The following is a 24,593-nucleotide window of genomic DNA, read 5'->3' on the forward strand; positions in this document are numbered from 1 at the left end:
AATTGTACAGGTTTGAAGATTATAATCATTTTTCACATTTGTCAATGAAAACAAATAATTTAGCAATATACAGAAGTTCAAAAATTGATCTACCTAAAATAATCTTCCTAGCCTCATTTTATAAACATAAATAAAAGGTTTGGAACCCACAGATAATCTTTAATGATTTCTTTTTATTTCCCAAATATTAATCATTAATCTTTCACAAGTGCATATTTATGAAGTTTTGGCTCTCTTATATTTATTTTTTACTTAAAATTTAGAATCCCTGAGTGAACATCCAAAGACAATAAAGAAATCTGAGTGATCACTATAGCTGACAGTTCTGGTATTTTAATTCATTCCAAATCTCTATGAAATTTCACTGAGATACAGATTACATTAAAAATTACCATCTACAAGCAAAATATATTCATGTTTTAATCAGATAGTATCTCTGCTGGGATTCAGTATTTTCCATTTGCTGGTAGAGACATACAGTCTGGTTTGGAAATGTTGGCTTCTGAGGACACCAGGAAGCCAAAGGGAGAACTCTTCCTTGACAATGCATGGATGCCAACTGCTCTTCCCACCAGAAGGCAAGAAGATCTGGCCTTGCCGAGAGTTAGATTGGCACAGAGAACAGAAGGGTCCAGAATGTCCATATATATTTCCTATTAATCTACTTTATTTAAGTTCTTCCCAAACAATGATATAAGAGGGCTGGGAAGAAGGAAAAGATGAGTTTCTCATAACTGACCAGGCCTCCCTTAATGAGAGAGTGTCAGCAGTTGAGTCTGCAAATGCACCTGCTCTGTGGGGCCACTGGAGTTAAAGCATCTGTACCCTCTGTTAAACAAATTAAGGAAGTAATCTAGGCTGCCAGCATGTAGGAGAGGTTGTGTTTATCATACATGTGCAGCTCTGCCAGGTGAACTGCAATCCTCCTGAAACAAGTCCTCTTGTTTCTGCAGAAAAAGCTTACACTAATTTAAGCCTCTAAAGGGATATTCCACTTTACTGAATAGTCGTGTTTCAGAAAATGCATATGTAAAAATAATTCTTACAAACAAAAATCATATTATTCAATTAATTTCCATAAGAACTACTGGAGATGTGTTCCTATGAAAAAAAGAATTTCAACTTGGTAAGAATCATGCAAAACAGCAAATCATGTTTACATTTCACACACTGTAAGCACTGACCTGAAAACACTGTCCCTCTGGGTGTATCTGTGAGCAGGGGATGTACATATTGGTTGAAGACAAGACAGGGAGTAGATACATTTCTCCCATCTAAGTACTAACCAGGCCTGACCCTTCTTAGCTTCCAAGATCATAGGAGATCAGGCGCATTCAGGGTGGTATGGCCATAGACAAGGGAGTAGGTACATTTTTAACCTCCAGATTCTCTAACTTTATTATGTCTCCTATTGTTTCTCAACAGTGGATTTTATAGCCTGAAGAATTATTTGCCTTCACATTTAGATGTTTAATGGTCACTGCACACGGTTTAGAGTGCCAGCTTTTAAGTGGGGGAGTATCTAAAACTCTTTTATAAGTTTAAGTCCCACATTTGTGTACTTTAAATCTAGAGCAGGGCTTTCCTTTAAGTGAGGACTCAGCCTCCAAAGTCTCAGGGGCTTACCGCCCTAAGGAGGGAGAGGGAAAGAAGGGACACAAGTTACCTCTGCAGGTCACAGTGGAGGTGAAACAGAGTAGGTCTGGGGTGAGAAAGGCTTCAAGGCAGAATAATAATGATATCCTTGGAGGTATTATTTTTTAAAGACCACTTTAATTCATGATTTAAAGAAATTAAGAAAGAAAGGGGGAGAGATACATTCCAAGTAGGAGAAGGTGACAGCAAATGTCAAAAGCCACCACCAGATATTTCTCTTGGGACCCTGAGGCTCCAGAAGCCAATCTGTACCATGAAGATAATGTTTAGAAAACATACCACTCAGTTCCTTAGTACAGGTTCTTGAGAGATGCATCAGAAAAGGTGGTGGAAGGGATGCCTTTGGGCTAAACCTAAAGTGTAAAAAAAAAAGTAAAATAAATTCAAATAGCAAAGTCTACACAAAGTTTTAAACACTACATTTTTCATTTAAAGTCTCTGTGGGAATGAATAACAAAACAACTCATTAAAGTATTTCAAATTCAGAAAAAAATTAAAATAAAACCTGGCATTATCTTTCATGTTCCATATTCACTCAGAGAAAAGCATGTTAAAAGCTAAATTTAAACTAGGTCTTTGAAAGCTTCTTTCAGACCTTAGAAGTCAGAATTCCAATTAATTACCCTTAAGGAACTAGCAAAATAAAGAAAACCACATAAAAAATAAACCGTTGAAAATAAAGAATATTTTCGAATATAACTAAGAAATGAATGACTTGCATCACCAAATGTTGAAATGCTTTTATAAAGTTACAACATTTAAAATCATTGGACAGATAAGTAAAATGATAGAGAGCTTACAGACATTAAATTTATCTTAGCACATAATAAAAGTGGTATTTCAAAACAGACAGGGGAGGGACTGCTTAAATAACTATTTGAAAAAGAAGAAACATAGATCTCTACCTCATACCCTCACCAAAATAATTCTTATATGAATTATATTGGATTTATGTAGGAAGATTTTTTCAAATATGAGGACAAAAAAATAAACCACACATACATCATTTACATTCATGTCTACTTCCCTCACTAGACTCTAAGTGCCTTAATTATTTGTGTTCCCAGTGCCTAGGGCAGTGCTTAGTACCTGCAAAGGAGAGTGAATGTTGTTAAGAATGATTGAATGAATTAATGACTACAACTTGTCCCAGCAGTGAGTATGAGACCATAGTAGGTGACAGTGACACAGCATACATATCTGCCTGTTTTTGAATAGTATGGAATACTCTAAAAATTAGATCAACTATTTGAAATGAAGCACATTTCCTTATAATATTTTAATTCTAAAATAAATTATTAGATTCCAGGCTACCAATAAAAGCTTACTTAGTATATGCAATTTTCAAGTATACAATATATTGTTATTAACTACAGTCACCATGATGTACAATAGATCGACTGAACTTATTTCTCCTGTCTAACTGAGAAATTTTGTTTCCTTTGACTAACGACTCTACAATGTCCTCAACCCCTCAGCCTTTGGTAACCACAATTTTACTCTGTTTCTGTGAGTCTGGCTTTTTTAGATTCCACATGAGATCATGCTGTCTTTCTGTGCCTGGCTTATTTCATTTAACATAATGTCTTCTAGGTTCACCCATGTTGTTGCAAATGACAGGATTTCCTTTTTAAAGGCTGAAAAGCAAGTATTCCAAAGTGTATATATATTTCACATTTCCTTTATCCATTCATCCATTGATGGACACTTCAGCTGATTCCATGGCTTAGGTATTGTGAATAATGCTGTAATGAACATGGGAGTGTAGGTATCTCTTCAACACACTGACTTCATATCCTTTGGACATATACCCAATAGCGGGGTTGCTGGATCACATGGTGGTTCTATTTTTAATTTTTTGAAGAATCTCCATACTGTTTTCCATAATGGCTGGACTAATTTACATTCCCACCAACAGTGTACCAGGGTTCCCTTTTCTCCACATCCTTGCCAACACTTGATATCTTCTGTTTTTTGATAGTAGCAATCCTATTGGGTGTGAGGCAGTATCTCATTGTGGTATTAATTTGCATTTCCCTGATGACTAGTGATGTTGAGCACTTTTTCATACACCTGTTGGTCATCTGTACGTCTTCTTTTGAGAAATGTCTATTCAGGTTCTTTGCCCATTTTTTAATTGGGTTGTTTCCTTGCTATTGAGTTGAATTCCTCACATACTACATTTTGGATATTAACTCCTTGTCAGATGTATGGTTTAAAACAATCTTCTCCCATAGGTTGTCTCTTCACTCTTCACTTTGTTGTGCAGCAGCTTTTTAGCTTGATGTAATCCCATCTGTCTATTTTTGCTTTTGTTGCCTATGCTTTTGGAGTCACATTCAAAGAATCATTGCCCAGACCAGTGTCATGAATAAATTTCCTCTATGTTTTCTTCTAGAAGTTTTACAGTTTCAGGTTTTATGTTTAAGTCTTTAATGGAGTTGATTTTTGTATATGGTATGAGATAAGGGTCTAAATTCATTCTTCTGTAAGTGGATACCCAGTTTTCCCAGAATCATTGATCAAAGATACTGCCCTTTTCCCATTGTGTGTTCTTGACATCTCTGTCAAAAATCAATAGACTGTAAACGTGTGGATTTATTTCTGGGCTCTCTATTTTTGTTCCATTGGCCTATGTATCTGTTTTTATGCAAGTACCATGCTGCTTTGATTACTATAGCTTTGTAGAAGATTTAGAAATTAAGTAGTATGATGCCTCTGGCTTGGTTCTTTGCTCAAGATTGCTTTGGCTATCAGGGTCTTTTGTGGTTCCACACAAATTTAGGATTTTTTTCTACTTCTGTGAAAAATGTCATTGGGATTTTGATAGGGATTGCACTGAATCTATAGATTGCTTTGGGTAATATGGACATTTGAACAATATTAATTCTTTCCTTAGCTTTTTTAAATAGACTCCTAAACACTTTTCTACCATGGCTGTACCAGTTTACATTCCCAACAGCAATGTATGCCCTCTGTTTCTCATTCCTCTATTTTTCTTTGCTTGCATTCTTGTGGGTTACTTAAACATTTTTGAGAATTCTATTCTGATTTATTTAGTGTTTTTTTGTATATCACTTTGTGCAGTCTTCGTATTGATTGCTCTGGCTATTACAATGTACATATATAACATGTACCACATTGTATTAGTATCAATGTTTTACCATGTCAAGGGAAGTGTAGAAACCTTACTTCCATTTAGGTCCCTTTGCCCTCCCTACTTTATAAATAAAATTGTTTTAAGTTCTTCCTCCATATATGTTAAACATCTCATCAGATGATGGGATTTTTTTCTTCAAGCAAATATGATTTAAGAAACTCATGAGAAGGATAATCTATTATATGCACATCTGTTTTTACCCATTCTGTTCTTTCCTTTCTGAAGTTCCAAGTCATCTTGTTATTTCTTTTCTGTGGAGAGAATTTCCTTTAACCACTCTTTAAGAGGAAGTCTGCTAGTGACAAATTCTCTTATTAATAGTTTTCTTTCATCTAAGAATGTTTTTATTTCCCTGTCATTCCTGAAGAATATTTCTGCTGTTCATAGAATTTGTAGTTGACAGGGCTTTTTCTTTTTAACACTAGAAAAATGTTAGGCTATTTCCTTCCTCCACGGTTCCTTCATGGTTGCAGATGAGAAATCTGCTGTCATTAAGACTGGTGTTATCCTACAGGTGACACGTCATTTTTCTCTGGCTGTTTTTGAGATTTTTTTCTTTGTCTTTAGTTTTCAGAAGTTTAATTATGAGGTATCTTGGCATAGGTTTCTTTTGGTTCATCCTATTTGGTGTTTGATTAGCTTCTTGAATCTGTAGGTTTATGTCCTTAGATCGATTTGAGAAGTTTTCAACCATCAAGCCTTCAAACACTCTTCTAGCCCCACTCCCACTCTTTCTCCTCTCCTTCTGAGTTTCTGATAACACAAATTTTAGACCTTTTCTTATTTCTCTACAGATCCTTCAGGCTCTGCTAGGTCTTTGTTTTTGTTTGTTTGTTTTTATTTTGTTTTGACATCTATTTACTCTGTTGTTCAAACTGGGTAATTTCTATTGTTCTGTCTTCAAGTGCTCTGACTCTTCCCTCTGTTATAATCATTCCACCATTGAGTCCATCCAGTGCATTTTAAAAATTTTGGTTGTTGTATTTCCTAGTACTATAGTTTCCATTTGATTCTTTTTTGTATGTTCTGTTTCTCTGGTAAATTTTCTGTGTTTTCATTTGTTTCAAAAGTATTTGTAATTGCTCATTGAAGCATTTTTATGACAGCTGCTTTAAAATCCTTGTCAGATAATTCCAACATCTGATTCATCCTGGTGTTGGTGTCTGCTGACTGTCTTTTCTCATTCAAATTGTCATTTTCCTGGTTCTTGATATGATGAATGATTTTTTATTATATCCTAAACATGATGACTGTATGTTAGGATCCTATTTAAATTTCCTATTTCAGCAGTTATCATGTTTAGGTTTAGCATGTAGGTCCTGGTCTACTTTAGTGGGCTGTGATTCCAATGACAATTTAGTTTTCAGAGCCCTTGCAGTGCTATCCAGTTCTGTTATATTCACTTGTTGCTGGTGGGGCTACCACTTCATTTCTTCTGGTGCTGCCACGGGGATGGAATCCACTTCCTCAAGCCTGGTACTGCAAGGTGAGGGGTGGAAGCATGCTAAAATGCAGGTCAGAGAGTGCTACCTAACTTGGGCCCACTCTTAGGGGTGCTTGATGTTGGCAGGGTCCTCACTCAATCCCTGCTGGTGCTGCCTGCAGTGACAGGAAGCATTTATCTAGGCTGTCCCATGCTACTAGGTGAGGGATAGGAGACACCAGACCACCGAGTAGAGATTACTCCCATAGGCCCACTATCCAGGATGCCTGGTTTTGCTGTTATTTTATAGATTCAATTAAAAATATGTTCTTAAATGTAGGCACATAACCAGAGAAGACTATGGTATCTCGGTCACATACTGGACCCAACTAGTGCTTTGGGTCAAGATCTAACTTTTAACTATGTATTTTCTAGACCTTATCAAAATTACAATAACCATAAATAACATTAAATGTATATATAATTACACAAGTATTATAGAATTACTTTTTTTTTTTGAGACAAAGTCTCACTCTGTTGCCTGGGCTAGAGTGCCATGGTGTCAGCCTAGCTCACAGCAACCTCAAACTCCTGGGCTCAAGCAATCCTTCTGCCTCAGCCTGCCAAGTAGCTGGGACTACAGGCATATGCCACCATGCCCAGCTAATTTTTTCTACATATTTTTAGTTGTCCAGCTAATTTCTTTCTATTTTTAGTAGAGAAGGGGTCTCGCTCTTGCTCAGGCTGGTCTCAAACTCCTGAGCTCAAATGATCCACCTGCCTTGGCCTCCCAGAGTGCTAGGATTACAGGTATGACCCACCGTGCCCAGCCAAGAATTACTTTATAAAAATACCAAAATATAAAAAATAATAATAGTTCATTTGCTACCTAACTTTTTAAGAAATTAATTCTTCCTAAATATTCTACTATGTGGGGGAAAGTTCCTGGGGAAAAATTAACTTTTACACAAAACAGAATTTTTTGAACACTGATTTAAAGGTATATGATACAACAAAATTTGCTTTGAAAAAACACAAATTAGATGGAAGAGTGTGATACTGATACATCTACATTGGGGATCAGCAAATTTTTTTCTGTAAAGGGTCCAATAGTACATTTTAGGCTTTGCAGGCCATCCAGTCTCTGTACAACTAACTACTCAGCTATGCCACTGTTGTCCAAAGCAGCCATAGGCAATATACAAACAAAACCATATGGCCATGTTCCAATAAAACTTAATTATAAAAAAGGCAGTGGGCCTGATTTGGCCATGAATTGTAGCTTGCTGACCTCTGAACTACCCTATAAAACCATAAAATTTAGAGCCAGAAAGGAACTTGAGATCATCTAGTTTAGCATTTTCACTGGACAAATGAGAAAACTGCAGACCTAAACGATGAAATAACTAATTTTATCTGGCCAGTAAATGGCAGCATCCAAACTAAGACTTTTAGGTTGTCTTATCACTGCTAGTCCAATATTCTTATTCATGAGTGTCTAATGCTACTGTATAATTATAGACATGATTACTGGAACACAGTGGAACATGTAACTTGACCAGATTTTACTTAAACTTCTAAAATTAATTATAAGAAACTTCTCTGGGCCGGGCGCGGTGGCTCACGGCTGTAATCCTAGCACTCTGGGAGGCCAAGGTTGGTGGATCGCTCGAGGTCAGGAGTTCAAGACCAGCCTGAGCAAGAGCGAGACCCCGTCTCTACTAAAAATAGAAACAAATTAGCTGGCCAACTAAAATATATATAGAAAAAAAAAATTAGCTGGGCATGGTGGCACATGCCTGTAGTCCCAGCTACTCGGGAGGCTGAGGCAGAAGGATCGCTTCAGCCCAGGAGTTTGAGGTTGCTGTGAGCTAGGCTGACGCCACGGCACTCACTCTAGCCAGGGCAACAAAGTGACACTCTGTCTCAAAAAAAAAAAAAAGAAACTTCTCTGAAAAAGTTATAAGTTCTACTAAAATATCATCTTAGAACAACTTATGAGAGCTTTTAAAATGGATTTTACAAGGAGAGACTACCAACAATGCAGAAAAAATACAGAATGGAGACACATTTAGAGAATGATGTTCAGGCAGCCAAGGAAAGCAGACTTACTAGTCATGATACATTTCTCTTTACATGTGAACTTATATTAGATCACATAAAAAGTATTTCTTTCTTAACCTGAACATACATTTTTAACATTTATTATCCTAGGTTCACCAAACTTCTCTTTTTGATCAGACAAAACCCAAATACCTGTTGTTGGTGGACATGGTCACATGCCTCTGCACTGCAATGTCTTTGAATACTTCATTTCCAAGAGTTGTGTGTAATGCATAAGGTGGCATTTCAGCAACAGACTTAACTCCAAGGGAGTTTCCTTTGTCTCTTAACAGCGTTTGATTAGGTTTTCTGCTGACAGACAAATCTGAAGCAAATCCTGGTTGTCTGAGGGTTGCTTTTGGTTTTCCTATGAAGTTAGGCATACATAATGGAATCAATTAGCTTCCTCAAACCCTAGTTTTATGATGTCACCACCCCCCAACCCCTGACCATATGTTTTCTATGGGTTATCTACTCTTAGAACAGTCTGTAAGAACACAAGGAGGTTGGCACTGGAGGGTTGGTCAGTAGGGGAAGAATAGATTGATGAGTATTTAGTAGATGAGGTTCTTCATCCACCAAACTAGCCAGTAACTGTCCTACTCACTGACAGACACTTCAGTGGCAGCCACGGCACGTTCTTACAAATGCAGCATGCTCAGCCATATCTCAGTCCTCCCATCTCTTCTCCAACAATCCAAATTCTACCCATACTTTGAGGTCTGGGCTCAAGTCTCCCCTTTGCCATGAAGTCCTCCATCTACTGTTTTGTACTACTGTTGAATTATTTCACGAGAATTTAGTTTTAGAACTGACTATAAGCTCCTTAAGTGTTCAGTAAACAAAGGCTGAGTTGTCTATAACACTTTTGTGTACTATATAATTCATGTTTTTCTGAAAATAGAGATTTTATACCAAAATACATGATTTGCTATATAAGACATTAAATCATATGTTCTTGGTTCATCCAACATTCTGGACAAGGCATTCCCTCAAATAATCTAAAAGAATAAAACCTCACACTACCATAACAAGCTTAATTAAAATTTGTACTAAGTTATTTTTATAACTGTAAGTCATGCTCACTTTATAATTTCAAATGCAAATGCCAGCTCCAGGATTTTTCCTCTGACATATGAATGTTAACAGATACAGGTACTTATCATAAATATAAGCAATATTCCCATGTTCTTTATGACAGTGTATTCATAGACAGGCTTTAAAATTTTAGCATATGAAAAGCCCCTACCTTCTAGAAAAAACGGCATGGTTTTCTTCACTCTCATCTGACAATTAACTTGCCGCCCAGTTTTCCTTTTAGAACTCCTCTGACGAGCCACAAGCTGAGCAATTCTTGCAGTTTCCGTGCAGGCCATGGCATAGCAGGTAATCTATTCATGAGAGGCAGGGTGGGAGGACAAACATTCCTCAGATTCCATGTTGCCCAGAGGCCAATTCTTAAAAGTGGATCTTAGTGAGCCTATGCATCCCAAATCAAGCTGTATGCAAATATTCATGTTTCTCTCTCCTTAATAATGTTAGAACAAAATTATACTTTCTACAAGAGGAATCAAGCATAGTCTAGTACATTGAATAATCATTCCCCAAATTGAAAATTTCATTTATTCCTTTAACAGGTATTTATAAGGCATCTACAATGTACAAGGTACTATGGGATTAACCAATGAACCAAAAGAAACCTGTGATCTGCAAGTATTATCACATATAATCTGTGAGATATATTTTATCCCCATTTTACACATGGGAAGGCAGAGGCTCAGGAAAGTTAAGCAACCTTCCAAGTCACACAGCGAGGCTCTTGGAGTCCAAAGTATGCACTTATAACTACTATGTTGTATTACTTCTCCAAGACCACTAAAAATTCTTAATCCGGCCTCTGCAATGGATTAGCTGGGTGACTGGGGGAAAATCTCAGTATTTTCAGCTGTAAAACAGGGGTGGGTTTACACCTGGTGTTTTCAAACTATATTCACTGGAGCCATAGAGTTCCATGGAGGGGCCTCAGGGGCTGCCACTGCAGGGGTATGAGAGCAAGGCAGTGTGATCAGTGTCTCTGGACCTTCCACCTCTGTTTAAAATACACCATCTCAGTTTTTTATATTTTTTAAAAAACTGATATGCTATATAGGATATTAGAAAAAAGATCTGAAATATAGAGACTATTGGGACTAGATGATCTCTACAGACCTCTCAAGTTTTCAAGTCTGACTCTAAACTGCAATCAAGAAGAGAAAAAACAATGAGGCTTTATACCGTAAGCCACAACATGTTCCTACTCCTTAGCTAAGTATTTCTGTTCTTGAGAATATATATTACAAGAATATAATTCAAAAGGAAAAAAGTTACCTATGCCAATATGTGCAATGGGAAACATTTTAATAACCAAAATGTGGAAACATTTAAAATGTCCAGAATAAGGGAAAAAAGAGTTAGGTAAATTATTGTATAGTAATTATATAAAGCATTATTAATTTACTAATTCATTCATATATTTGATCATTCATCCATTCAACACAGATTTATTAAGTGCCAACTATTAGGGGTGGAAAGAAACAGTCTCTTATCCTTGAGAAACTTATGAAGGAAAAAGAGAGAGGAAAAGAAACTAAATAGAAAACATGGTGTGCAATGTTATTATAGATGCGTTACAAGGAGCAAGTAGACAGAAAGGAGGGCTTAAATCTGTCTGGAAGGATCAAGGATGCCAAAGTACATTTTATTATTAACATAATATTTAATTTATTTCTACATTCTTCTTATAAAAATTATTACAGATAAGGCAAACTTCCCCTTGGACTGCTCTCCTGATCCTGGCTCCCTTTTCCTCCTCCACCCACTGCCTTCTCACCTCCCACCCTCCAACAGAGGAACCATTATGACAAGTTTTGGTGAAACACACTCCAGACTTGTTCTATGTATTCATGTATGTAGAAACCTACCAAGGAAACAACAGTGTTGGGAGGCGGGGTCAGGTGTTTTTTCATCTGTCGTTGGGGTGGTGGTCTGTCTACATGTGTCACGCTATATGATGGGTAGGTTCCAAGATGTGAAGCTGCTGGGTCACAGCGAAAGTGCAATACATCTACCTGCTATCACCAAATGGCCCATACTATCTATAAACTATTTTCTTCTAGAAAAGTTGAAGAATTTAAAATGGTAGAATAATATGATCATGTTGGTATGAAGGAGAACAAAGGGACAGAAGAGAAGGGAGAACTGCAAGGAAGCCCCTGTACTAACCAGAATTGATGAATGATCAACTAGGAATTGAGCTAAGTCCAGGTGGCAGGAATCGACATTCATGCAAATGATGAGAATTTAAAACCGTCTACCAGATTTGATGATCAAGAGGTCATTAGTGACTTTGGCAAAAGCAGTGTAACAGGTTTGTAATGAGCAGGTATGGTGTTTAGGCAATTAAGGCCTTCAGTATAGCTATTTTTAGATGTTGAAACTGGGTAAACTTTAACTTTAAAATTTTTTATTTAGTGTGGTTAAAATCTTATTTTTACAATGAAAAGAATTAGAATCTAGGCTGTGCTTCGGATGCTATTCTCTCTGTCACTATCAATCTCAAACCACTTAGCTAGTACTTTTCACTTTGACTTCCATCATGGGCATGAGACTGGAAGTGCCACACAGGCAATTATGAATTGGTTTGATTCTTCTGACATGCACAATCACCTTCTTACCTCTCCAGATCTACTAGTCTCTATCCTGACAACTGCTGGCACACTTCTCAGATAGGCTTCTAGTGTAGGGTAACCTAGCTGTTTGAAGGGGATCCAGTCTCCAGTCAAGGATCTGTACTCTCCTTGGAGCCGGGATAATGCTATTCCATTCTTATGAGACTGCAGAACAGCTCGCAGCATCTTTGAAACCAGATCTGCTTCCAGCATCTTTCCCTATAAGAACACAGTAGAAGGTTACTATAATATGGCTCATCAGTCTACAAATTCAAATAGATTTTTAGAGCTGAGAATTGTTAGACTATTTCATAAATTGTTAGTGAAAACTTTCTGTGCAATTACAATACACAGGGAAATAACTGCCACGGTAAAGAAAAGCATAGAATACCATGAGAAAGTCGGGGAAAATCAGAAAGGCATAAAGACTAGCCCAGGGAGGGAAGAGATAAGGGAATGTTTCCCAGATGAGGGGAAACATGGAGTCCTGAAGGGCAAGAAGGAATTGACCAGAAGAGGAGGAAAGGGGTGAGCTGAAGGGCTGGGGAAGGGTATTGGCCCAAGAAAGGGAATAGGATGAGTGAGGTCACAGAGGTGAGAGAGAAGTACATGGTGTGTTCCAAGGATTCCAGGCAGTTAGGTGGCTGAACATGATTCAACTAAGCCTCCAAGCTGAGGGCTGAGAGAGGGGCTGGAAAGGTGGGTGGGACAGACCATGAGACTACTATATTATGCTAACATGTATGCATTTCTGCCAAAAATAATGTGGGGCCTTAGGGCCATTTTTAACAGGAGAACACAATGATCAGCTCTGTATTTTAGAAAGATCACTATTCAGCAGTGGGGAAGATAAATTGGAAGGAAAAGGATTAACAAGTTGTAAGAATACTTGGAAGTGTGGAAGACCTGAAAACAGGGCCTTAGGAAACAGGTAATTAATTAGAAGGTGGAATCTACTGGAACTGGTTAACTGGTTTGGATGATGAGGAAGGCTCCCAAGTTTCTAGCTTAGAAGCACGGTGGATAGTAATGACCCACACTGAGGTGGGGCAGCGGCAGGTTTGCAAGAGGGGAAGACAGCAGATTCACTGTGGACATGTAGAAGTCGGGATGCTTGTAGAACAGCCACGTAGATATACTCACTAGGAAATCAGATTAGAGGTCTAAGTTGGCTACAGATTTGTTAGTTTTTGGCATATATGTGGTATTTGATGTCCAGGGAGTCAAAAATAAGGTTAAGGATGAACCTCTGTGGAATGCTGTCATTTAAGAAGAGCCTATAAAAGGCTGAAAAAAGGGGACCAGAGAGATGGAAGAAAAAGTGGCAAATAAAACCAGCGGTCCCCAATCTTTTGGTCACCAGAGACCATTTTCATGAAAGACAGTTTTTCCATGGTTTAGGGATGATTGAAGCACATTACATTTATTGTGCAGTCAAACCTCTGTGCTAATGATAATCTGTGTTTGCACCGGCTCCCTAGTGCTAGCATCACTGCCTCACCTCCACCTCAGATCATCAAGCATTAGATTCTCATAAGGAACACAACTTAGATCCCTCGGATGTGCACTTTACAGTAGGGTTTGCATTCCTATGAGCATCTAATGCCGCTGCTGATCTGACAGGAGGCAGAGTTTATGTGGTGATGCCAGTGATGGGGAGCAGCTGTAAATACAGATGAAGCTTTGCTCACTCACCTCCTGCTGTGCTGCCCAGTTCCTAACAGGTCTGTGGCCCAGAAAGTTGGGGGTCACAGATATAAACAAAAGGAAAGAATCAAGAAGAATGGGTATTCCATAGTGTTGTATGCAGCAGATGGGTCGAGAGAAGAAAAGTGAATTTGAGTACCTAGGAAATCAGTGGGGACCTTGGCTAAGGATTTTCACAGGTCAGTAATACACATTTTTTCAAGATTAACCACTCATATTTTGGGGGGACTAATGATTACATCTAATTGTAGTTCTCCAGAGAAAAAAACAGAATGAAGATACATTCAGAGAACAACGTTCAAGCAGCCTGGCTTACCTTTTTATTAAACAAAAGAGAAAGGCACGCCATGGACAATGTGTTAATTTTCCTTCAACAGTGCTATCCAATAGAACTTTCTGTGATGATGGAAATGTTTTATATTTTCACTGTTCACATGTGGTTTTGAGTACTTTGTGGCCAGCATGACTAAGGAACTAAAATTTTATTTAAATTAAATGGGGCCACTAGCTACCATATTGGACAGCAGAGAATTCTAGACAAACAGCCTTTTTCTTTCTCTAGCTTAGAAAACAGAGAGGAAGAACAGCATACAATTCTACTGATTTCCTCATCTGTCCATTTTAAAAAGGAAACAAAATATCAGCTCATTCGTGGGTGCTCTCAATTATAAATATGGTACTTAAACAACAGCAAGGTTTAAATAGCAAATGAAAATCTAAGTACAGTCATGTGCCACATAACAATGTTTTGGTCAATGACAAACTGCATATGTGACAGAAGTCCCATAAGATTATAATGGAGCTGAAAAATTCCTATAGCCCAGTGATGTCTTGATGATACTGACCCTGTGTAGGCCTCAGCTAATGTATGCATTTCTGTCTCAATTTTTAACAAAAAAAAGTTAGAAAGTACAGTTGCCTATAGTATTCAGTATAGCAACATGCTGTACAGGTTTGTAGCCTAGACGCACCAGGCTGTACCATATAGACTAGATGTGTAGTAGGCTATACCATCCTGGTTTGTGTAAGTACACTCTATGATGTTTGCACAACAAAATCACCTAATGACACATTTCTCAGAATGTATCCCATTCATTAAGTGGCACATGACTGTATTCATTATGTACTTTCCACTACTAAACATTAACTCTTTTCAAATTATCACCACCAGGACCAACAACATTTAATTAATACTGTAGTCTACAAAAGACCTATACTAGGTCTATATTCTTATTCTTTCTACAGATGATAGTTATACAAATATGTACATTATACTTATACTATATTAGTAGATACATATTTATATATAGTCATGTATCACTTAACCATGGGGATACATTCTGAGAAACATGTTACAAGGCAATTTAGTCATATGAACATCAGGGAGTAGACTTACCCAAACCTAGATGGTAGAGCCTACTACATACCTAAGCTATATGGTATGGCCTATTGCTCCCAGGCAACAATCCTGTCCAGCATGTTACTGTTACTCTACTGAATATTGTAGGCAACTGTAACACAATGGTAAGTACTGATGAATCTAAACACAGCTAAACACAGAAAAGAAAACATAGAAAAATATGTTATTATAATCTTATGGGATCATCATCATACATGTGGTTCAGTGTTGACTGAAACATATGGCACATGACTATATATTAAAATCTTCATTTAGGTATAAATTACATAAAACAAAATTAACTCATTTTATGTATAGTGTTTCTTGAGTTTTGAAAAATATATACAGCCATGTAACTATCACCACAATCAGGATGTAAACATTTCTAAAAATTCCCTCATGAGGAGTACATAATATATGTAAAAGTAAAACATAACAACAGCATAAAGAATGAGAAAACAGGAACTGGAATACACTGCTGGAAGATTTTTACACTATACATGAAGTAGTATAATATTATTTGAAGGTAGACTATGATAAAGATGTATATTTTAAAACCTATGGCAACCACCAAAATGTTTTTAAAACTAATAAGCCAGTAGTAAACATAAGATGGAATAAAACAACGCTCAAAAAGCAGACAGAAGTAAAAAAATTAGACAGGAAAAAGTGAAAACAACAACAACAAAGAACAAACAAGAAAAATAGAAAACATCTATCAAGATGGTAGTTTTAAAGCCAACCATACCAATAATTACATTAAATGTAAAAAATTGAAATGTCTGCCTTATTTTTCTCCCTAGCACTTATCACCATCAAATATTCCTCTTTATTTTTCTATCTGTCTCTTTGACTTGAATGTAAGTTCCATGAAAGCTGGGATTTATGTATGTCTGTTTTGTTCACTGCTGAATTCCTAGTGCCTAGCCCACGAGAGCTCAAGATATCTGTTGAATGAATGAGAAATTCTCCATCTATCTAACACCACTCCTTTTCTCTCCTATTCACTAAAATATAGCATAGTGTATGTGGGCTACTGAAGGAATAACCTTGCATCCAATTTATTAAAAAATTATTTGCAAATTTTAGTGATTGTTATAAACTTAATGAGATAGTCAATCATGTTACCAAATGGTACTTGAAAACCACCAGATAGATTATTTCTCAGCCTTTCCACTCTGAGCCAGAGTTCTCAATGATTAGGCCCTGGTCAGAACAATGCCATTAATGCAAGGAGTCCACACATCCTGACAGCAATAAGCACCTGAATACTGGCAAAGGTCTCACACATGTATATGTTCTTGTTTTTAAACAGTGTGCAGATACTGTTGGTATTCATGATCACAAACTGATATTAAATTCATAACAGCTTTTAGTAGTTACATATTTCATCAACTAACAAATACTAGAAGTATAACTAATAGTGTATACCACAACTTTTGGTAGTTATATATTTAATCAACCAATGGATACTAGAAGTACAACTACTACTGTATGAGGTTTCACAAGATTTTTTACAAAGCTACAAAAAGGACCTTGTACTTGAGAAGACTGGGAAGCAATGCCTGACCACAAGGCTGTAATCTATAAACTAAGTTAGTCTCCCCCTTCTTTTTCTAACATATGCTATCTTTCATGGAATACCATAACTCTCTATTTGCAAACAATTTTCTGGAGGGAAGGACAGTAAGACTGAGGATCTCAAAGCTGGTGAGAAGCAGTAAAATGCAGTAAAACCCAGAAAGGTAAATACGATTGTACTCAGATGCATGTCTGTTCTCATGCTTGTCAGTCTCTTCCAGTCTGGAAGAGATAATGCAATTCCTGCATTATCTTCACTTTAGGCACTGAATAAAAAGGAAGTTAAAGCTTAAAAGAAGTCATTATTATTTTCTAATCTATGTTGCTCTAAAATGCTCTGAGTTTATTAAATTCTTGGTCATCATGCCTTTTTTGAGATTTTCTGAAGATGGCAATTACACTCTCAAGGTATATAAGAACACTTTCCTCTAAGTATAAAAATCAAATTCAATATCTTGGACATCATCTACTAAAAGCACAAAAGGAAACTTATCATGGAAACTTCAACTATTAGTGTTCCAAAGGCAAACTTCTGGGCATCCCCCCCACTGAAAAAAATTAAGTTTGGAAGTTTCTCTACAATGGCTCCCCAAATTCTTTTAAATTTGTTTTTATTTTAGCATATTATGGGGGTACAAATGTTTAAGTTGCCATTTTGATCTTTCAACTCTCTTCCCTTCATTTCTATTATCTGAAAGTGTTGTGATAATTTTCAGTTTCAGAGAATTCAAATTATTTTTATTTTGTGAATCTGAGAATGTCCTACAAGCTCTGGTGACCATAAATTAGGCTAGGTTGGGAGAAATGAAGTTGGACATCTCTGTGTTAGACCACAAATTCTCGGGCTAAAATTCCTAAGGGCCAATATGGGGGCTGCCTAAGCTGAATAAGAATCCCAAGCAACAGAGTAAAAAAGAAGTGGGTGTGGGGGATTGTTAATATTAAATCATAGCACTTCTGATTTCAGAAACTGACCAAGGTCATCTGGCAAAGACCTGAGTCAAAAAGAAAGAAACTGGCCATGATGATTACACTTGAACTTCACTTCTTTCCTCTCACTCTTTTTCCTCCTCCTTTCCTACCCTTTCTTTCTGAATAAAAGTGTCAAAAGTAGAGTTATATGTGCTTAGCACAGTACTTGTCATTCAGTAGTTACTTAATAAAAAGATTTTTCTAGAAGCATGGCATGGATGAAAAAATGATCTGTGAATATATGCAGTCAATAGCTAAGAGTGCAGTGACATATGCATTGGTATATTGCAAAAAATTTTAGTACAGCATTAAATTTAAAATATCACAATTTCCCCAGATTTTCTTATTTGCCTCACTAATACACTTACGAACTGGCAAGCTTGGTAAGAACACCAATGGATCTCTTCTAAGATTTCTCACCTAACTAGTAGGCAGAAAGTCTCATACTGCTTTGGCAAAGGGTCTTGGAGCAAAGATTCCTGCTAGATCACAATCCCACAATGTCCCTGGACTCTGCCTGGTTAGGAAAGCGGCACAGGATGGTAGGCCCAATCTCTGAATGCGGAGCTGGGAGAAGCACGGAATGTTAGTGGGCACCCTAACACCACCTCCTCCAAACTCTTTAGCTTAAAATGAGGGAACTAAGGTCCACGGAAATTGTTCCAGTGCTCACATATTTTTATGGCCAGAATCACAAGAACCCCAGCCTTCTGGCTTCCAATCTAAGACTTCCTTTCAAATGGCTGCTCCTAAAGTCTGAAAATAAATTTTGACTCAGGGAACACTGACAGCAACCTTGGGGCACGTTTAGTGACTAGTCTTTAAAATGGCTTGAAACAGGAAATCTGTCACGTTCTGATGTAAGGGTGTGACAGTAAAATCCAAAAGAACTGCCAATTCCTGCAAAATTTCAATGATGGCAACTGCCATCTCCTTTTATGATTTCATTCCTTCTCTTTTCTCTTTGTTTATACCTAGTTCATCGTGAGTACCCAAGATGCTAATAATGTACAAGAAGCAGGGTGGGGAGTAGGGGAAACTAATGACAACCTTTAGGGAAATAAGATTTAAATAATTTAAATAGCCTAAAATAATTCTCACTACATTTCAAAACTATACTTTGTAAATTCACAGCTTTTGTATTTAATACACCTGAAAATGGCCCAAGAAAGTCTTATTCTGAAGAACCCAGTTTTAGTGTATCATAAAAATGCCTTCTACCACTGATCGATCCTCCCAGGCTGAGTCATTTGCATGTTATCTGCTTCCTCTAGCTACTGGTGCCCCAAGGCCTTTAGCTGAGCTAGTCTGACTCTCACCTACCCTTTCTCTTCTCTAGGTTTCTCCTTTCTCAGCTATTTCCAACTGCACTATTTGGCTCATCTTCCTATTACATTTTTCATGTCATGAATTGGAGTTGTAGAGTGGCACTAAATCCCAAAAGAAACCATAATAATTATTAGGGAAACTTAAAACACCAAGTAATCTCTCTTACCTTCTTTAGTCAGATGCTCAATTTTCAAGTATTTGGATATCTCCTTAGGGCATATACTTCTGGTATTGGCTGCCTTCTCCTTGAAGACACTATTTTAGCAACAAGCCAGGACCTTAAAGTTCCAGAATACCTGTGCTGAAATGTTTTAGACATCATCTAGGCTAACCCAAATCCCTCATCGTACAAATCAATAAACTGAGCCTCAGAGAGGGAAGGTTCTTGTCTAAGGTCTTTACCCAATAAATGATTTCTCATCTTGCAACAGTTTAACATGCTATCTTTTCTTTCCAATTACAGTCTACTAGTTACCATCTCAATCACTCCTTCACCAACTGGTTTTTAAAGGAAAGACTCCCTTAGGTGGGGGTATATTGCCTTACAGTTTGTTTTTTAGGAAGCAGTTTTCTTCATTATTTTTGTGATTTCAAGTTACAAATTATCCATGCACTTTTAACTGCATACCATGAATGTATATAAGTAAGGGATTGCCATAAATCTACATACTAGAGAAAAACCTCTGAGATGATAAAGTGGCTTAGTCAGGAGCTTGGGTCTTAATCCTAGCTCTGCTACTAATTACCTGTGACCCTTTGAGCAAGTCACCTCAGGTCTCTTTTTACACACAGAAGGAGGGTATGAAAGAACCACGATTCTCAACTTTCTTTGGACTCCTTCAAGGCTGAAATGGGGTCCAACGATCTAACGAAAACCATGGGTTTGCTTACTCATAACAAAGCTGCACAGGCTAAAATATGGAGTTGACTTTGAGTCCACTGGTTATCTTGTGCTGATCATAAGTTCTGACTGGCATACATACATGTCTTCAACTAAGAATTCCATAATTATTCACTTTTAGTTTGTTTGAAAGCCAGCATTTTAGAACTACATGGCCCATGGGGAAACAATGAAAAGAATGAAACTTTCAAAAGTACAGAGGCGGGAATGGAGAGAGGAAAAAGTAGGTTTGGCACAAAGAAAGAAAAACCACTTTACATAAATATGAAATTAAATTTCACTCCAAGCACCAAGGAACTTCCATCCTATGAAAGTGCTCAGATACAAAGCAATCTATATCAAATCTTAGTTTTTGAAAATAGCACTCGACAAACCCAAAGTAGGCACTCAGAGTTGAATTATAAAGTATTTTTTCTTTACATTCATATTGAGTATCCAACTAGACTATATTGCACAGATAACTTAAAAGAGAGGTCTTTCAAGGAGTTTAAGTCTCTTGATACAAAATACAATAGTTTATTCAGCCATGTTCAACTAGTACACTTAAAAGGGCATTAGCAAGGATTACATTTCATTTCCAATCTACAGGGGCTGAAATCCGAAGGCACTGCCAACTGCTACCTTACAGTCTCACTGTGTTTACCCAGCAAAGAGGGAGGCTGTATGCCACCAAAGGGCCCTGGACTGGGGGCACAGGGGATGTGGGTTCCAATCCAGCTGGCCCCGGGTACAATTCCCTACATCCAGCACAATGCTTTGCATGTAACTGATGCTCACTGAACGTCAGTGGAGCAGAACTGCAAAAACTTTCACCATGTGCCAGTTTATATTATATAGAAAACTTAAAGAACTTTGTGCCCTGGCCCTCAAAAAATCTGAAATCCAATAACATAAAATATGGGTAGTTTGGTGGAAGGAAGAGTGTTAACATTAATTGACTATTATTATGAGCCAAAGGATCAACAGCCGTTATCCTGAAAGAGCCTTTCAGAGTAAGTTAAATATTTGTTTGATACATACAAAACCAGGCTCAGAGAAAGTATGTAATTGTTCAAGATCACACAATTAGTAAACTGAGGCCCAGATTTCAATACAGGTCTGCAAAGCCCACACTATTTGAAGTATACAACACATACATATATATCAAGGCAGGCCAGGAAGAGATAGGAATTTGGGTCTAAATTTCACTTCTGCCACTAAGTTGTCCCATATCTTTAGGCAGAACACTTTTCTGCAATTTTTCCACCTGTAGGCTTAGGAGATGGGGATTCTGGGGAGGAGAATTACTGAACTAGACCAGTGTTTTTTGGGTTTGGTTTTGTTTGGCAGTTATCAGACTCCTCTTGGGCCAGGACTTGTTCTAATGTAGTTATTTCCCTTCCCTGCTTTGAAATTATTTGGGAATGGCACCCTTGGCTATTAATGGAAATACATCTCTTAAGTGGATGGGAACAGAAAAGATATGCAGGCTCCAAGCTCCCTCCCAGCAATCTGAGGCTGACAGCCTGACCCTGTTGGGGGATGTTGCTCAAAGCTGAGAGACAACTTATTCACGGATCCTAGTTTCCCTCCCAGCTTGATGCTTTGTACCCACCGGGTGCTCGTGGTTTTAAAGGAACAGATACGTGTCCCGTATTATTTGAGCGGCCTGCATGGACTCGTCTCCAGAGTACAGAGACCTCAAAGAGAAGTCCGCGCCTTTAAGGAACTCAAAGTTCATAGTGTAAAATACATGGGTTCAAACAGTCGGGAGATCAGACACCCCGGGCGGCGGAGCGGCCCGTAGGTCCGGGACCGAGAACCACTTCCTGGTGCGCATCTCCCGGCCTCGTCCACACCCCCACGGCTGCGTTTCCCCCACTGCACTAAGCTTCCGAGGCGGCGGGAGGGTCCGTCCGGCTCCCGGGTGAACGCCCGACCCGGCTCGGAGCGGCCGGGGGAGGGGTCCCATCAAAGATTTAAAACACAACGCTCTGGAACTCCAACTCCCCCGGCGCCTAGCGGGTTTCCAGGCGTCGGACCCGGACATCCCCTGCGGCTGCAGAGGAGAGGCCGGGAACCGGAGCCAGCCCCGCCGGGCGCTGTCCCGCGGGGACCAAGGTGCGCCTCGCTCGCCCGAAACCTCGTCCGACGATGCCCGGCACCTGTCGCGCCTGGAGCCGGCAGGACCTGCGCTCACCTCGTTCCGGGGGCCCACGGCCAGTCCCCGCGGTCCTGGGCCCGGCTGCCGCCGCAGTGTCCGTCAGGGCTCCGGCCGCGGCCGCCGCCCACTTTCGGTTTCCCCGCACGGCCGGAGCCGCCCCCGCGGCTCGGGAATCACCTCAAGCCCCCGCCCCGCCCTGCTCGGCCCCGCCCCGTTTCGCCCCGCCCCACCCTGACGGCAGCCCGGCCTTGGCTCTGCGCATGTGCGGGCGCGTCGGCCCACGCCGGCGTCCGCGCGTGGGAAGGGAAACCGACGCCGCCTAACTTCCTAGCGGTTTCTGCGCGTGCCCACGCACGGGCGGGAGGCGGAAGGCGACGGCGGGGCGGGCGCAGGAGCGCCTCCTGGTGAGCAACGGAGGTATTCGCGGGCCGGCAAGGGGCGTGGCCGACTCCGCCCCGGCCCTTCGCTCACTTGCTGTCCAGTACAGCTTCTTCCTTCCACATAGTTCTTTCAACTCTTGCACATTCTTTTCTTTAACATTGGAGCAGTTATTGTTTATTCTGCTAGGCAACCGCCTTGTCAGCTCATATCTTTCAGGACTTTCCTCAAGCGTCGCCCTTTCAAGGAGGGTGGCCATGCTCTCTAAAATGTCAGCATCCTTTCCTGACATTCCCTATGCCCCTTCTCAGCCTTGTTATTTCTCCTTGGCACCTATCTAGCACACTAGATGTGTTTTGCTTACGTTTTCATTGTCTGCTCTCCTCCTAAAACTGGAGCACAGGGATTTTTGTCTGGTTCCCTAATCTGTTCCCAGAGCCTAGGATGGTGCCTGGCACATTCGTTAAATATTTGTCAGATTTACTCATTCATTCTAAATTTATTGAACGCCTAATATTTATTCACCTATTTCACCTGCGCATTAAATCCACGGACATTTATTGAACACCTGCCTTGCATTCCTTGAACACTTCTCTGCTTCATTCTGTATGCATTTACTGAGAGCCTGCTCTTTGTATTTTTATTTACAGCTTTGTTGAAGTATAATCGACATACAGTGAACTGCATATGTTTAAATGTACAATTTGATAAGTTTTGATATATACACAGCTGAGAAACCATCACTGCAGTCAAAATAATGAACATGCCCCTCACCCCTAAAAGTTTTCTCGTGTCCCTTACTCCCTCTCGCACTCTTCTGCTTTCTGTTACTATAGATGATTTTGATTGTTCTAGAGTTTTATGTAAGAATTTTATGTATGAAATTATACAGTATGTACTGTCTTTGGGGGAGTCTGGCTTCCTTCACTCAGCAAAATTATGTTTGTCCATGTTGTTACAGGTACTCCTAGTCCATGTCTTTTTATTGCTGAGTAGCATTTTATGGTTGTAACAAGCCTACCACATAACACAGCAATTCTACTCCCAGGTATTTACCCAAGAGAAATGAAAGCATATGTCCCACCCAAAGACCTGTATAAGAATGTTCATAGCAGCTTTGTTTGCAACAGCCCCAAACGGAAAGAATACAAGTATCCATCAATCGGTGAATGGATAATCAACCAAAATACATTGAACACCTGCTGTTACATAACAAACTTTCATGGAGTATGGATAAGCCTGTGCCTATGGAGCTTTTAATTTGTGAAAAGATGCAGTAGGCAATGAAAAGACAGATGGGAAGCAGACCTTGAAAACTTGATATCCCATGCTCGGGAGTTTGGGCTTTTCCCCAAAGGCAGTGGGGGACTGTTCAATGTTTTTGAACAGGGGCCTTATATGAACACTGTTCTCTTTCATGTCCCACATCTGGTGCCTGACTATGTCTGCCTAAATGTCTCTCTCTGGAATTTCTTTGCATCCCCTCTACTCTATTTCAGTTATTTCAAATCTCTTTCTCCCTTTTCTCCCCTCCAATCTACTCCAGACATTGCAGTGGATTTAATAAACCTTGCTATGGTCTGAATGTTTGTGTCCTTCCAAAATTCATGTTGAAACCTAATCCCTGTTGTGGTATTGAAGGTGGGGCCTTTGGAAGGTGATTAGATCATGATGGTTCCACCCCCATGAGTGGGATTAGTGCCCTTAGAGGCTTGAGGGAGCTTCTACCCCTTCTGCCATGTGAGGTTGCAGCAAGAAGCTGCCATCTTTGAAGCAGAGTGCAAGCCCTCACAAGATACAGAATCTGCTAGCATCTTGATCTTGGACTTCCCAGGCTGGAGAACTGTAAGAAATATATATTTCTATTATTTATAAATTACCCAGTTTAAGATATTTTGTTATAGCAGTAGGAATGGACTAAGACAGACTTCAAAGACAGGCAGCCCAGTTTGGATTCTGCAGTGCTCATAACATCCTATGGCTCCACATTAAAGATGGGAAAGATATAAAAAGCAGCTACCAATTGAAATGAGTGCCAGTGGGAGCAGGAAACTGGAGGAAAAATACCCATCAGAGTCTAATATGCAAAAAAATCATAGAATGATGTGAGTTGACCCCAAGTCTGAGGTCCTTT

The 24,593-nt window shown here is 39.1% G+C and overlaps 1 protein-coding gene across 2 annotated transcripts in view; it reads right to left on the reverse strand.

The window, feature by feature from the left end:
- The window catches only part of TDRD7 (tudor domain containing 7), a 68,473-nt gene extending 46,136 nt beyond the window's left edge, over positions 1 to 22,337 (reverse strand). The window contains exons 1-5 of one of the 2 annotated variants that reach the window (XM_045562509.1): positions 22,118 to 22,337; positions 12,056 to 12,268; positions 9,592 to 9,733; positions 8,496 to 8,709; positions 1,936 to 2,009 (exon numbers count right to left, since the gene is read on the reverse strand). In XM_045562509.1, coding sequence (XP_045418465.1) covers positions 1,936 to 2,009; positions 8,496 to 8,709; positions 9,592 to 9,733; positions 12,056 to 12,262 — 637 coding nt within the window. In that variant the 5' untranslated portion in view covers positions 12,263 to 12,268; positions 22,118 to 22,337. The remainder of the gene's footprint in view (positions 1 to 1,935; positions 2,010 to 8,495; positions 8,710 to 9,591; positions 9,734 to 12,055; positions 12,269 to 22,117) is intronic. The other variant, XM_045562510.1, reaches the window with a different exon arrangement.
- Between the last annotated feature and the right edge of the window lie 2,256 nt (positions 22,338 to 24,593).

This window comes from Lemur catta, chromosome 10 (assembly GCF_020740605.2).
Source record: "Lemur catta isolate mLemCat1 chromosome 10, mLemCat1.pri, whole genome shotgun sequence".
Taxonomy (NCBI): Eukaryota; Metazoa; Chordata; class Mammalia; order Primates; family Lemuridae; genus Lemur; species Lemur catta.